This window comes from Alosa pseudoharengus, unplaced genomic scaffold, assembly GCF_046254945.1.
Source record: "Alosa pseudoharengus isolate Yale_2024_CS ecotype anadromous, Long Island Sound unplaced genomic scaffold, YU_APseudo_1.1 YU_APseudo_1.1_scf_17, whole genome shotgun sequence".
Classification (NCBI taxonomy): Eukaryota; Metazoa; Chordata; class Actinopteri; order Clupeiformes; family Clupeidae; genus Alosa; species Alosa pseudoharengus.
This window is the reverse complement of record NW_027468640.1, coordinates 19,147,281-19,162,955: the sequence shown is the minus strand read 5'-3', so window position 1 is coordinate 19,162,955 and position 15,675 is coordinate 19,147,281. Positions and strand designations below refer to the sequence as shown.

The following is a 15,675-nucleotide window of genomic DNA, read 5'->3' as shown; positions in this document are numbered from 1 at the left end:
CTCCACTTTGTAAATCCATCTCCAATAACTGCACTTTGTAAAGTTATGTAAAAGACTGAATAAAGTGTGGTAAGACACGATGAAAATGTGATTTTTGTTGAGTGAAGGGGAGCATCCTCAGCTGACAATGTGAACACATGCACATCAACAGTATTCCCATTCCCATTCACTCACAGTTAGTGTGTTTATAAATGTAAGAGAACTTCAGACTTAAGGATTAGTCAGAGAGGGTAAATGAGAAAGACTATATAAGTGTTGTAATATGAGTGATAATGTTCAGTGGAAAGCCACAACATCTATGATGTGTCATGCATAAACAAGTTCATGTAATGTGTCAGTTTCAAAAGTAGATTATGAATACAAAAGCAGCAACTACCTTTATAGGGTTAAGGCATACCGGGGCAGCGGTGTAGTCTAGTTAGCTGTAGAGGATATACTCTGATGTAGTAGCTAGCTGTAGCGGATATACTGTGATCAACCCCAAATCTTAATACATTTCTTTGCCTATTTTAAGTGGGTATACTGAGATGGTGATGCTTTTTAAGTGGGTATACTGTGTTGTCCTGCGTATCACATAGACTACACCACTACATACATACATACATACATACATACATACACACATACATACCTACATACAAACATACATATACAGTGCCTTGAAAAATAATTCACCCCCATGCTAAAGTTGACTAAAAAGAGGAATGAAAAAAAAAAACATATATATTTTTTAAATGTATAGGTACCTATATGTATTGATCCAGATGACACTTCAGAAGTCAGATGGATAAAATAGCCATTATATAGCCATTAAATAGCCATGAGAGTGTGTTTTCGGTGAGTGTTTAGTATTAGGCCCCAAGTTTTAAGCCTGAGAGTAGTGGTGTAGATAGAGACCCCCCCCCCCCCCATCAAAACCCCATTGAAAGGTTTCTCATTCGCCTCCACTTTGATACAGGATGTAACTTATGTTCCAAATATCGAGAACCGGAAGAGGCTGGGAGTCTGTACAATACATTTCAACATGTCCAAATCTTCCAATGCATCTTTACTACTTTTTTTTTTCAAAGTAGAGTGTGGGGATGTGTGACGTATTTATTTGTGTTGATATATGTATCCATTCCACATGCTGGTACATTCATGTTTCAACATTATTGTGAGGTATTGGACAGGAAGCCACATTTTTTGGTGATGCAATTCCCAGTGACTTGATGTCTGTCAAAAGAGGGGTTGCAATTCCTGAGAGAAAAAAAAGTAAGAAACCAAAAAGAAATGGAAGGTGATGCAAGCTTCAAAGGGCAGAGTGTATATGCAAATGGAAGATGTAACTGTTTAAGATTATTACATGTATGTGTGTGTGTGTGTGTGTGTGTGTGTGTGTGTGTGTGTGTGTGTGTGTGTGTGTGTGTGTTGGTGTTGACCATGTACATATAAATATGTGCTGTTTTTGTTTGTTTATTTCTCAGTTAACTGTTTTTAAAATATTTTTGTTGATGGCACAAATACATTTTTTATGACTATATTCTTGCCTGTCTTTTGTCATGAACTCAGTCCTACCACTTACAAAATACAGGACAAACTCATCCCTCTGTCATGCAAATCAATTCCATAGTCGCTCAAGGACTAGGCTTATTGTAAGGCCCGTTTCACACCGGGTCCGTGGCGAAAACGGAATATGACTCGCGCCTATTTTTCACGCCACACGCAAGCGTGTTGGAAGCGTTTCCATTCAAAACAGTGAAGAAAAAAAATGATGTGAGAGCAAGAGACATCAGACACACTTCTGGTAAGCAGAGACCACGCAGCCGCCATGCGACTGACACGCGACATTCACGGCACGTTCCCGGTGTGACACAGGCCTAAGTCCTCTGTAAGCTCTTCTTCACACTGTAAATAATGGCTGTGAAATCTACAGTTATTTACTACACATTTCACAGTAACATTACTGTATATGATTTTTACAGTAAAATGTTGTAAAGTTTACAATAAAACCTTGTCCACATGACAAAATCACAGTAGTCTAAGTATTACAGTAGAAATCACAGTAGTCAAAGCATTACTGTAAAAAATCACAATATAGTCACTATAGTACTGTAAATTGTGAAGTAAACTACTGTATGATTTGCTAGCCAGTTACTCGTTAGTTACTTTCTTACTTAGGCCTGTTACTCCGAAAAGGAGCAGGCCACTGACAATATGTCTCCACTTTGTCCTGTTCTGTGCCAGCCCTTTCAAAAATTAACCATTAACCATGGTTTAACCATGGTTTTACTATGTTTTTTGCTGTGCTTCATATTTGCCTCTCCGTCATTACTGTACTAATTTGCAAATGAGGGTGAGCCTCAAAAAAGAAAAAAAGTTTATAAAAATAAATAATTATAATAAGTATAATACAAACTAAAACGTTCCAGGGAAACAGTGACAAACCCATATAACATGCATACAACAAGCGTAGATCGGTACGTTTTTAGCATTGATTTAAAGAATCTGGCGGAGGGTACCAATCTTGAATGGAGATGGACTCTTGTACAACTTGACTGCTGTTGTTCACCTTTACAACTCAAATGACTGCAGCTGATGTGGAGCAATAGTTTATCGGATGACCTCAGTCACAAATATAAAGTGGGGCAAGCATGTTAGTAGCGTTGAAGATGTTTGAGTATAAGCATCAGTTAAAGTATATAGAGAGTGTGTGTGAATGACCTTCAGAAGCTAAGTTCACGAAGAGAGTGTGTGTGAACGACCTTCAGAACTTTCTCCCCTGAAGCTCTGCTAGATGACTTTTCGTGTGTGTCTTCCTGTGTGTCTTCCTGTGTCTCTCTGTGTGTTAACAAGTTGAAAAGGATTTCCCCTTTTGAAATCTCGCAATGAGGGGGACGACACAAAGTATCTCAAAGACATGACAGATTTTTGCAACACATCTTCCCTATCTCTCGGCTAGTGCGGTGGAGCGGATAATACGCAGTGTGTCTTAAAAGAAAACCGTGTTCAACCCATACAAGCCACCTCAGGTATGTCAAAACTTTAAAGCTGTGTGGTCAAACCGATGTTATCTGCTGAGCTCTCTTTATACATATATATACATATACATATATATATATATATATATATATATATATATATACAGTAAATATCTCCAAGAAACCTAGAAATATATATATATAGCTCTTTCTATTTCTAGATTTCTTGGAGATATATACTGTATATATATATAGCTCCCTCTATTTGTGTGTGTGTGTGTGTGTGTTTTTAATCAAACTTGCTGCGCCTAGTTGTATCTTTGTATAGTGACCAAGCATGAGTGAAGTAGGAAGTGAAAATTCTGAATCAGTTTTAATTTTTGTCATCACATGCTGTAAGCAAAGAATGCTATAACCTGTTCTTGAAAACATAGGCTAAACCTCCTCATGATTATGATGTACAACAAATACCTGCACCATATACTCATTTTTGTTTATATTCTCCTCCATGTTGTGCAAATATTCTCCTGTGTGTGATGTACATTTAAGAACAAAATGATTACTAATACCCCTGGCAAATACTGATTTAATGTTGGATTTTCTCTTGACCAATATGTTTGTTCTGACTAAAAATGACATTGCCTCATGGTCAATGTGGTAGAAACATGGAATTAAAAAATAAGCGTTTTCATGGCTTGTCCAAAATTATTCATACTCTTTTTAAATAATGAATTGAAACATCTGTATTTGCATTCACAGCTCTCAAAATCATTCTTATAATACCTACCAAGCCTCTTTATGTCTCCACAATGATTCTAGACTGCACCTTTTTAACAGCAATCCAGGTTTTGCGGCAGGAACCTTCCTCATTTGCCATCACTCTAGCCTTATGCTCACTTTTTTGATGGATTGAGGTCTGGACTCTCGTATTCTTGTCTGTGTGTCTGTGTGTGTGTGTGTGTGTGTGTGTGTTTGTGTGTGTGTGTGTCTGTAGCGTCATCATGCACTTTGCCACACTCAGTGGTGTAGTCTATGTGATACGCAGGACTAAGCAGTATTTCCATGGGCACAGGAAGGAGGGTGCTGAGGGTGCTGCAGCACCCCCTGCTGGCAGGAGATAGATTTTTTACAAATATTATAGGCATATATTTTTAAATAATTACTAATTCGCTGTCTGACATTATTTATATTTTTGTATGTGAAATGATGAGTCAAATAGCAAAAAAGGGTTATGGATAGGTTCGAATATAGGCTACAAAAAATTAACAGTTATAGAGATCAACGTGGACGTGAGTCAGTTACTGTAAGAACTGTAGCATGGTTTCATCTATGTGATAGCGATCAAGTGTGTAGGCCTACGGTTGATATAGGCCTACATACTCTATGCGATTTACACGTTCAAAAAAAACATGGATAAGCTGAAAGAAACTTTAATTGTGTTTTACAGTTTTGCAAAAATAATAAATGCATAGCTAGTGAAATCATTTCACTATCCTAGTCGCTAAGATAGAAATTATTAGGACACATACTTGCTCTGGAGACGACACACTTTAGGCTATTCAGAAATTATTTGCGAGATCATTGCAGCCTGATTATTAGCCTATATTTAAAGCCTAACATCTCTGGTGTGGTTTTGACGATCAGAAAAGCTATACTGAAATAGGCTAACGATGTCAAGTGCGCTTCTGTGGGGGTTAGGGTGGGCGCAGTGGACTCGGAGTGCTGTCGTGGAAAATTGGAATTTGTGGCTGCCCAGGACTTTTCTAAAACTTCTCGCTATCACCCGCACACCGCACTAAAATGACGTATTTAGCAGTCAAAATCCTAAACATGTCCAGGAGGGGGGGGTGTGAATCGTCGGACATCAATTATTTTTGTTATTCAGCACCCCTGGTCAAAAATAGGTTCCCGCGCGCCTGAGTATTTCCACAAAGGTATACTATGCAGGTTTAGGTATTTTTGGCGAGTTTAGAGACGCGATGTATTTATATGTTACTCTGCTATTGTAAATAGCAAACTTCTCGTGACTTATCCTCCCTGTACACAATGCAAATGCTTTTGTTGTGGAGGTGAAGGATTGACAACAGGCAAAAACTATCTCCAAAGAGCTATATCTACTGACAAGGTAATGTTTCAGATTCCCGCGAGTTTTGGCGGGGCGCCACTCTAGGAAGTTGCATGGCTGGTTTTCTTGGTAGGGACTCGCTACGTCTATGTTGTATAGCTATGCTACTGTAGGTGAACGATTCACCTATTACAAGTTTGATTACCATCAAATTGGCTTCATAAAGGTGACATTCTTGCATAGTGTGCCTTTAAAAAGCAATACCATAAAGAAGCCCTATGCAAGTCTTGTTATTTCTTCGCTGTTTCTGGGTTTTCGCCTGATTTGGGCTCGCATTTTTCACGACATAGCTCCCCCTGCAGCTTCGGTAGCAAGTGACTGCTATGCTAAACCCCCACTAGCTAGCGAGCTAGCCATCAAGAAACCAAGCTAAACACATACAGGGCTCCCAATAAAACGGTCGAACAAACACATTGTTCAAGAGACTATCAAATCACATTACAAAAACAAAGTTCACCCAAGGGTAGGCTACTTACAATTTCAAAAGCAAAACAAAGCCAAGTCGGAGTTCGTTTTGCAGTCTTAGAAACTACAATCTGACTACATTTTCGAGGTGCGATTGGATACTTCCGCTGAGTCACATCCGGATGTGTTCGGACCGTGACCAGAAAGTTGCATATTCGTTTTTTCCGCGGAGAAGCACAAGGGGGAGACGAAGCACCCACCAAACGACCCAAAATGTGTTGTAGAACCATCAGAACGCCTCTCAACCTGCATAATTAAGGTCATTTTTGCTTAAATTGTTGCATAGGGCTTCTTTAAAATAGGCAGGGATAGGTGTTAGTTTGTGGTTGATCACAGTATACCCACTACAGCTAACTATACTACACCTCAGTATACCCACTACAGCTAACTACTGTAGACTACACCATTGGCCACACTGGTATGAAATAAAAACACAGGTCTGAGTTCCCTGTGGCTTAAGTATCATCTCTTTCACAAGTAATTAAGTATTATGTCTGTATTTTACATGTTTTTCTAAGAATTCCCCCTTCTGTTTTTTCTAAGCATTCTCATATTTGTAAGAATATTTTAGATGGGTGGAGACATGAAGTGCTCTTTTTGGTTGTGGTTTATTTTAGACAAATTTCTGTCTCAAGTTCCTCATTACACTTCACCACCACCCATCAGAACAAGGTTTAACAGAAATTATACTCTACTATGTAAACAACCTTCTGCTGTCTGAATCAGCAATTACAGCCTATACATATACACAGCAGTATACCTGCTTTAATGTGTGTGTGTCTGTGTGTATTTTCATTCATCTACTGTATATGTAAGGCACTAAACAGAGAAATATAGAGAGAGGGAGATTGAGAGAGAGAGAGAATCAGTTGACCCAGACAGGAAGTCACAATGCTTGTTTTCACATCCTATCTAACACCATCTGTTGCATTAATTGACTCAGTTGAGCAGATAATTATAATATTCTCATCAACTGTCTGTATGCTTGATAGTCTCTCTCTTTGTCAGTTCTCTCACTCCATTCACACCCCCACCATTGTTCCTCTCTCTCTCTCTCTCTCTATCTCTCTCTTTCTCTGCAGATAAACAAGTGACATTCAGCCTAACCCTGTCACCATGGAGTTTGTGGCCTCAAAACTTCACAAATTCACAGCTTTGGCCATAACGCTATCCCTTCACCTGCAACCCTCCTACTCCTCCAATTCTTTCTTCAATAACTCCTCTCCCCCCGCCACGTCCTCTTCCTCCTCCTCTCCAGGCCTTTCCGTCTCCCACCAGGTGGGCATCGGCATCCTGACTGTGGCACTGATCTTGGGTTTCCCCGGCAACCTGTTTGTGGTGTGGACAGTGCTGTGCCGCGTGCGCCGGCGCTCTGTCACCTGCATCCTGGTGCTCAACCTGGCCTCGGCCGACGCCCTCGTCCTGCTGACCGCTCCGCTCTTCCTGCGCTTCCTGACCGCAGGTCAGCAGAGGAAAAAATACCCCGAAACAATTTTAGCACATGTTTTTATCGAAAGACTCAATGAGGAATAACATTCAAATTACATGCCCATAAACCTACATAGTTTGAATTAATTGAATCACATGTTTATATTTTTTGTTATTGATACTGTTGTGATATTTACTGCTATTATTATTATCATTTCTAATGTTGGTTTTTCAACTTAATCTTAACTAATATACTGTAAGTCTCTATAGACATAATCATAAACATAATCTTGAACGTGGAATTTAGGCGGAAATCGAATGGGTGATTAAAAATATAAAAAAATATCCAAATATCAACTGCCTGTGTATCTCAGTGTTTGAGGGCTTTGTTTCATCTGCTAGGTGTGCACGGCTGGGAGTTTGGCGGCGCGGCGTGCAAGACCGTCCACTATCTGTGTGCCGTCAACATGTACGCGTCCATCTACCTGATCGCCCTCATGAGTGCCGACCGCTGGCTGGCCACCAGCCGTCCGTTCGTGTCGCAGCGGCTGCGCACCAAGCGGGCGCTGATGGCCATCATATTGGCGCTGTGGGTGCTCGCCTTCCTGATGGCACTGCCCATGCCTTTCTACCGCAGGTGAGTGTCTGTGTGTGTGTGTGTGTATGTGTGTGTGTGTGTGTGTGTTTGTGTGTGTATATGTGTGTGTGTGTGTGTGTGTGTGTGTGCGCGCATGAGTGGGGGGGGGGGGGGGGGGGGGGTTGGGGGGCTCTTATCTTTCTGTCTTATTTCCTTCCTGCGTTGTCCATGCCTTTCTACTGCAGGTGTGTGTGTGTGTGTGTGTGTGTGTGTGTGTGTGCGTGTGCATGCGTGTGTGTGTGTGTGTGTGTGTGTGTGTGTGTGTGTCTGTGTGTGTGCATGAGTGGGGGGTTGGTCTTTCTGTCTTATTTGCATCCATTTGTATCTTGTTTGCTTCTGAAGGAACATAGAAAACAGGAAACCCAACACTTTTTTAACTGTGGGTGTTGTGTGTGTGTCTGTGTCTGTGTGTGTGTGTTTGCCAGAGGTGGAAAAAGTACGAAAATATTGTACTCAAGTAAAAGTACCAATACTTTGATGAAATATTACTCAAGTACAAGTTAAAATACCGATCTGAAAATGTACTCAAGTAAAAGTAAAAAGTAGTTCATTTAAAATGTACTTTAAGTAAAAGTTACTTAGTTACTTGGTACACCCAGTTTTACCAGAGACTTTCTAATGAGGAGATACAGCACTCAACTGTTGTAAAACGCGGCAAAACGTCGACATGTGAATACATTGAGCAATCATGTGGTGTGTTGTGAATACATTGAGCCAATCATGTGGTGTGCTGTGAAGACATCGTGCCAATCATCTGTTGTGATCTCGCCGCTGGAGCAAGATTGGTGTCGTGAAGCCTTACGCACACGCATTTCTGCCAAAATAGATGCCCGATAAGTGCCCAAAAAGCTTTTGGTGCCCAAAAAGCGTTAGTAGCCTACATATTGATGGGCTATAAAAAGGTTTTTCATTACCAAGGTGTCACACAGGAAACATTTCATGATGGATAAAAGCAAAAGGCTCTCCCAAGACCTTTGCAACCTTATTGTTGCAAAACATATCAATGAAACTGGTTACAGATGCATTTCAAAACTTCAGAATCTTCCAGTAAGCAGCATGGGAGCCATTATCTGCAAGTGGAAGGAACATCACTGCATCATCAACCGGCCATGCACAGGATCTCCTCGCAACATTTCTGACCAGGGAGTCAGAATGATAGTCAATTCCAAGAGCCAAGGACCACTCGGAGAAAGCTCCAAAAAGACTTGAAGGCAGCCAATTCAATTAAATTCAATTAAACAGTTCTGGAAGTAACTAAAGATCAGGATTCACAAATGGGACCCCTGGAATCTGTTTAGAACAATGGGCCAAAATCACACCTGATACTGCGACTAATACGTTTTGTCATACAGGAAATGTCTTGAAGCTGTAATTACAAAAAAAGGCTTTCCACAAAGTATTGAAGAACTTTCAGTAGGAACGTTCAATACTTTTTTTTCTGTGTCATTCCACTTTATTACACATAACTCTTACGTTTGGATTTTTTATATGTGTGTTAATATAATGTGTGGTGAAAATTTCGAATAGACTCATTGGAAGTTTAGGCTAATTAGGCTACTGAAAAAACATTTGAGTGTTCAATACTTATTTCCACCATATATTTATTTTACCTGAATATTTTAACTTCCTTCCTTACTTTAAATGTCAAAATGAATGTCAGACGAAATTTAAAGTTTGACTGACTGTGATTTTGTATACAACATAGTGAAAACTGTCTAAGGTCACTCTCACTCTCCCTTGCTAAAGAGCTAAATGGTTTAGTCTACAGTATATTTTGTTTTTTTAGCTAAGCATCGCTAGTAGGCCTAGTGGACCGCTGATTGTTGTGCTGCTGGTGCAATGTCTTTCTCCAAGAAAGCCAAGTCAGGTTACCAAAAAAAAAGGCCAAAACAGGAAAAAGAGAGACATTAAAATGAGGGGAAACAACTGCTATCAACTTCTTTCCAAAGAAAGGTGAGCACAAACGACAAAACACAAAATCCCATGGTGTTTGCTTGAATATCTCCGCAATCATTAGTGCTAAAACTAACTGAGACAACCCATTGGAATAGCGGAAAAAACATGTGAAAAGACATGTAATCTGATGCATCGCGTGATCCAGCTCCATCTCCATCACTTTCAGAAAGACTGCATGGCGCCAGCTTGATTCATGTCCTGTTGTAGCCTACATGCTGATCATTATCACTAGGCTAGTGGTTTAGGGCACGATTTTTTTTCTCTCCCTTTCTGTTTTCGTTAGTCTTAACTTTTTTTTTTACTCAAGTAACGGATGGGATTTTTGATGTAGCGAAGTACAATACTTCACTCAAAATGTAATCAAGTAAAATTTAAAATACCGATTTTATAAACTACTTAAAAAATACAAAATACACAGAAAAACTACTCAATACAGTAACGTGAGTAAATGTATTTCGTTACTTTCCACCTCTGGTGTTAGCACATGTGGCTCTATGCATGTGCATTCTATTGAGTCAGCACAACTGTATATGAATATGTGCAAAGATTGTGTGTGATAGTGTGAGTGTAAGTGTCTCTCTGTTTGGGTGTGTGCATGTGCATGAACATACTATCGAGTCTGTGTGTGTGTGTGTGTATGTGTGTGTGTGTGTGTGTGTGTGTGTGTGTGTGTGTGTGTTTGTATGTGTTTTATGTGTGTGTGTGTGTGTGTGTGTGTGTGTGTGTGTGTGTGTGTGTGTGTTAGCGTGTGTGTTTGTGTCCATGTGTGTGTATGCATGTATGTGTGTGTGTGTGTGTGTGTGTGTGTGTGTGTGTGTGTGTGTGTGTGTGTGTGTGTGTCTGTGTGTGTTGGTGTTGGCACTGTGTATGTTCTTATATATTTTGAAGCAACACAAACAACAGGAAACCAAAGTCTGTTTTAACTGTATTGGTGTGTAAGCGATATTTCCACAATGATCTCACCAGACTACTTCCCCTGCATGAAAAATAGTTGATCACCCCACCCCACCCCACCCCACCCCATAATACATTTAAGAATTAATGAATTACTCAAAATGATGAATCAACAGTTACTCACAGCATGCACACATCGACTGTTCCTTGGGCTGCATGACATCTGCACATATGCAAGCAAGTCAGTTTAGGTCACAAATACAGAGTAGTATTAGGCACATTCTTCATCCAATGGTTCAGTGACAAGACTTTATTGAATTCATAATAAATAAAATATTTATATCAGTACATATATATTTTTTGTAAATTACAAAGCCATAGCATATCACAACATCATGCTTCTTATCTTCACATGATATGCATGTGATATTTGTGTGATGAATACTCCATGAACAATTCAACAGAGAATAATGTGTGTGAATTTGGATGCAATTTGCGCCTGTTAGGCTCATAGGATTAACAAAACTTTAGGGTTAAGGTTAGGGATAGGGTTGATGTCCAGTAATTTTAAAGATTTCAAACAATTTTAAAGCACATACTGTATATTTCAACAAACCATCTGCAAAGTCTCTGTAGACAGACTGTCCAAGTAAAGTGTTCCCCAATCTTCCTTATGCTGATCTTTCAATCCATCATTTTATTAAACAAATGACTTATTAATTTAACTATGCTGTCATCCTAAGAATGTATTTTTATGCTACTCATGCAATATCTTCTAAACACAACTGAACTATTGCCCAATGTTGCTGTCAGCACATGGTGAATGAAGCCTCTGTGTGGTTGTTTTTATGCCAGCCAGCCCAATTTGTAATTCAATAATCTGTGAAGAGCTAGTTTTTTGACTAAAATTTAGTGGTTGTGGTTATTCGTTGTAAAGTATTGTGGGTATGTACCAGGTGTCAGTGAGGCCAAATGTTGATTTCCATGTGAGTGGACAATAACGATTCTATTCTATACTATTCTGTCCCAGCAACTTGCAGATCTTACGACATAAGAACATCTCGTCGTTCTTCTGCGTGCCATTCCACTGGAACAGCGTGCGTCACGAGGCCTTCCAGTACCTGACCGAGACGCTGCTGGGCTTCCTGCTACCGTTTGTCCTCATCGCCGGCTGCTACTCCTCCGTCTTCCGGCGCTTGCGCTCAGCCATGTTCCAGGGGCGCGGCCGCGGCAACTGCCTCATCCTCCTCATCCTCGCCGCCTTCGCTGTCTTCTGGCTGCCCTACCACATCATCAACATCCTGCAGGTGAGGAGTGGAGAGAGAGAGAGAGAGAGAGGGAGAGAGTGAGTGAGAGAGAGAGAGAGAGAGAGAGGGGGGGGGGGACAATGAAGCAGAGACTGTTGAGAGCGGAGAAGGAGAGGGAGGAGGGATGAGGAGAGGGAGAAGGAGTGACAAAGAAAAAGTGACAGAGAGAGAGAGAGAGAAAGAGAGAGAGAGAGATGAGACATGTTAAACTAGGCCACTATCTTTCACCTAATTTTAACATGTCAGCAGAATGCAATAACTACCTTCATTCGGTGTCTGCTACTTTACAGTACCCATGTAGCCTCCACTTTCCCCCTTTAAACACAAATTATGACTATCAACCAGTCTTTTGGATGTATTTCAGTACAGAACATGTCAAGCCCTTCTATTCTCTTGCTGGGTCGTGGTTTGAACCACGTCTAGGAAGGAAACAGTGGCCTACTGCAACCTGTTGACACTGGCACAAAAATGAAACACGCAACGGTGCTGTTCAACATTACCCTCACAGCAACTTCAATGACATCTCATTCTAAATCCCCAGGACGAAAAATAAAAATGGTGCCCCCTTTGCATCTATGACAGCCTCCACTCATCTGGGAAGGCTTTCCACAAGACTTTGGAGGGTCTGTGGGAATTTTTCCCCATTCGTCCTGAAAAGCATTTATGGGCAGACACTGATGTTGGATGAGAAGCAATATTTGCAATGTCTGATCTAGTTTATCCTGAAGGTGTTTGATGGTGTAGAGAACATTGTTATCTGCCAGTCAGTCAAGTTTGTCCATACCAAAATCACTTAAACATGATCATATGGACCTTGCTTTGTGCACCATAGACAGTCATGCTGGTGGAGGGATAATTATGTAATCATGTTTATTTTTGTTTGTTTAGTGAATGAAAATGTTCAGCATGTAAGTTTCTGTGGGTGTAATTGCATGCATCCAAATACCGCATGCCTGCCTGTGTTTGTGTGTCTGTGTGTGTGTGCGTGTCTGTGCGTTTGTGTGTGTATGTGTGTGTGTGTGTGTGTTTGTATGTGTGTCTGTGTGTGTGTGTGTGAGCGTGTTTGTGTGTATGTGTATATGTGTGTGTGTGTGTGTGTGTGTGTGTGTGTGTGTGTGTGTGTGTGCGTGTGTCTGTGTGTGTGTGTGTGTGTGTGTGAGCGTGTGTGTGTGTGTGTATATGTGTGTGTGTGTGTGTGTGTGTGTGTGTGTGTGTGTGTGTGTGTGTGTGTGTGTGTGCGTGTGCGTGTGTCTGTGTGTGTGTGTGTGTGTGTGCGTGTGCATGGTCTGTCCTAACACATATAAAGCAACTTTTTCGAAGTGTCCCATGTGTCCATCCGTCTGTCGGCAGGTGATTGGACTGCTGGGCGATTGGGAGTGGGCAAGCGCGGCAGCGAAGGTGGCGCGCCCCAACGTGACAGCGTTCGCCTTCTTCAGCAGCAGCGTGAACCCTGTGCTGTACGTGTTCGCTGGCAGCTCGCACATCCGCAACGCAGGCCTGGGCTTCATGGCGCGCCTGTTCGAGGGCACCAACTCCGACGGGACTTCGCGCAGCAGTCGCACCAGCCGCAGCTCAGTGCCTGACGAGAGCTCGGCCTTCCACAAGCTCTCGAGGAAGCTGACCGGCCGTGGAGGCGTAGGACGAGGAGGACGAGGAGAGAGTGTGACAGTCAATGAGGAGGACACAAAGAAGATAGCCGAGCTGAAAACCCTCATGACAGTTGCAGAGTAGAATGGAGAGGCAATGTGTTTGTGTGTGTGTATGTGTGTGTGTGTGTGTGTTTGTGAGAGAGAGAATGAGGAAGAGAGAGTGACAGAGAAGGAGAGAGAGGAGAACAGGGAGTGTGTAGTTGTGTGTGTGAGAGAGCGAGTGTTGTAAGTGTTGGTGAGTGTTGAAAAGTGGCAAACTGGTAATCTGGGTTACTTCCTGCAGCCTTGTGCAAGTGACGTTACAAAATATTTTTATACTGTGAATATTGTTCCTCTGGTTGTTGTGTACATTGTGTTATGAGATTTTTTATTTAATATCATTGCTCTATCAAGTAGCATTGGAGAACAGTTTATTTTGCGTCTTTATATGTAAATATGTACATGCTCAGCCATATAGGCCTCTGATTTGGCTTGCATACATTATCATGTATAATCCTATAACACCCATAATAGACTACAATTCAGTAGCCATGTTTAGATTTTCCCCAAGTTGTTGTTTGACAGAAAACTTTCATTCAAATAAAAGTCCAAATAATCATGTCATGTTTTATGAGTCATCTTTACTGTAAGTGGTAATTGCCATTGCTTCTTATGATGGTTACAGAGGAGCGTGATTTTTTTCCTGTTCGTTCGTTCTCTAGGACATGGCCCAATTAGTTTTTGCGATGTCTCTTTTTTTTCATATTTCGCAATCGGATTACTTCCTCTCTAAGTCACAGAGTGTTCTTGGGTTGATATTTGTAATAGACACACAAATACACACACACACACACACACACACACTTTTGTTACTATGCGGACATAAAGTACAGTATGTATTTGTATGTTCTTATTTAGCAAGGTCTGAGCGCTAGACAGACAGTGTTAACCACTAAACAGTGAAGAAGTTCACAACATTTGTTGTACATAAATATATCATTTTGAAGCACTCCGAATAGAAAATAAATGGTACTAGTATGCATTAGTAAAATAATATAATATTTTAATTTTATTTAAATTCCACTTGAATCTGCCCTTTGTGCATATGCTGTTTGTATGTGTGGGCCTGTAGGCCTATATATGTGTCATTGTCAGTATACAATAGGGGTGGAACGGTACACTGAAGTCTCGGTTAATACCTCGGTTCAGACATCATGGTTCGGTACGAGTTCGGTACAATGGAGGGAAAAGCAAAACAAAAATGCAGAAAGCTATTTTTTTATTGTGCATGTCTCAGGCTGTACCACCTAGTGTCATACAGTCTCTCCCCTGAGCTGCAACAGCCTGAAGTGTGTAAAGTAAGATGTAAACAGTAAACAATAAGTACCCCACAACATCTCCAGACTCAATCTGTAAAACTGAAAATAGGCCTACAGCATCTCTTATTTCTGAAAGTGCAAATTACAAAGAATAATGATTTTTAAAAATCCACTTAGGCAAGACTGTCAACATCCGTGTTTGGTTGTATATGGAAGGGTCTACAATTTGCCTCAATATTTTTCAGTGTGTGTACAGTAAAGCGTTGACACTTTCTTTTACTGTCTATGCACTTAACCAGCTCTTCATGTGAGAAGTTACAAGTTACCCTAACAAAGGTAATCACCACGCGGTTTACATAGCTTTCTGTCATTACACAATAATTTTAAGCCTAGGTTTTGGCCCTATTTGTATGTGTTTCTGAAGGTTGGTGAAGCACTGTTGGGAGAAGTTTTTTTTTGGTCTCGTTCCAGTGATTGGTAACGTACATCTGGGTGATGGCGTCGGATATGTGTTAGCATGTTCGATGTATTTCCACTCACATACCAAACTACTGCTGAACAACGCCAACACCACTCTCTCGCCTCTCGCCTGTACTACTGTAACTGAAGTTCTCAAACTTGCGATCTTAAAGAGACCAGGGGATCCTCTAACTGTTGTGGGTCGCCACCACTCGCCATACTCGTCCTTAGTGCTGCTATCTCTGACTGACTGACTCAACCGTCGACCTGACAAAAAAATAACATAAGCGCCAATCAGAGCTTCAGAGCTAAGGGGGGGCTACAGATTAGGTGTCGCTAAAGAACTCTCGTGACTCTCGTATTTAACAGTAATTCCGCATTACATTCATGAATTCGCACGCAAGTTTTATGTAGCCTATTTTTATACCGTGTATTCTCCGTGTAAATTCATGCACCGAACCGTGACGCCCGTACCGTTTCGGTTCTGTACGAATACA

General features: G+C 41.0%; 1 protein-coding gene across 1 annotated transcript; it reads left to right on the top strand.

Annotated features, from left to right (window-relative positions):
• The first annotated feature begins 2,850 nt into the window (after positions 1 to 2,850).
• ltb4r (leukotriene B4 receptor) lies at positions 2,851 to 14,019 on the top strand. Its single transcript, XM_076288830.1, has 5 exons — positions 2,851 to 3,011; positions 6,633 to 7,012; positions 7,381 to 7,615; positions 11,496 to 11,772; positions 13,123 to 14,019. The coding sequence occupies exons 2-5, from the start codon at positions 6,667 to 6,669 to the stop codon at positions 13,501 to 13,503; spliced, it is 1,239 nt and encodes a 412-aa protein (XP_076144945.1). The 5' UTR covers positions 2,851 to 3,011; positions 6,633 to 6,666; the 3' UTR covers positions 13,504 to 14,019.
• The last annotated feature ends 1,656 nt before the right edge of the window (positions 14,020 to 15,675 follow it).

Coding starts and splice junctions, on each gene's coding strand:
- ltb4r (XM_076288830.1), top strand. CDS start 6,667: ATGGAGTTTGTGGCCTCAAAACTTCACAAATTCACAGCTTTGGCCATA. Junction 7,013..7,380: donor CCTGCGCTTCCTGACCGCAG/GTCAGCAGAGGA, acceptor TTCATCTGCTAG/GTGTGCACGGCTGGGAGTTT. Junction 7,616..11,495: donor CCCATGCCTTTCTACCGCAG/GTGAGTGTCTGT, acceptor ATTCTGTCCCAG/CAACTTGCAGATCTTACGAC.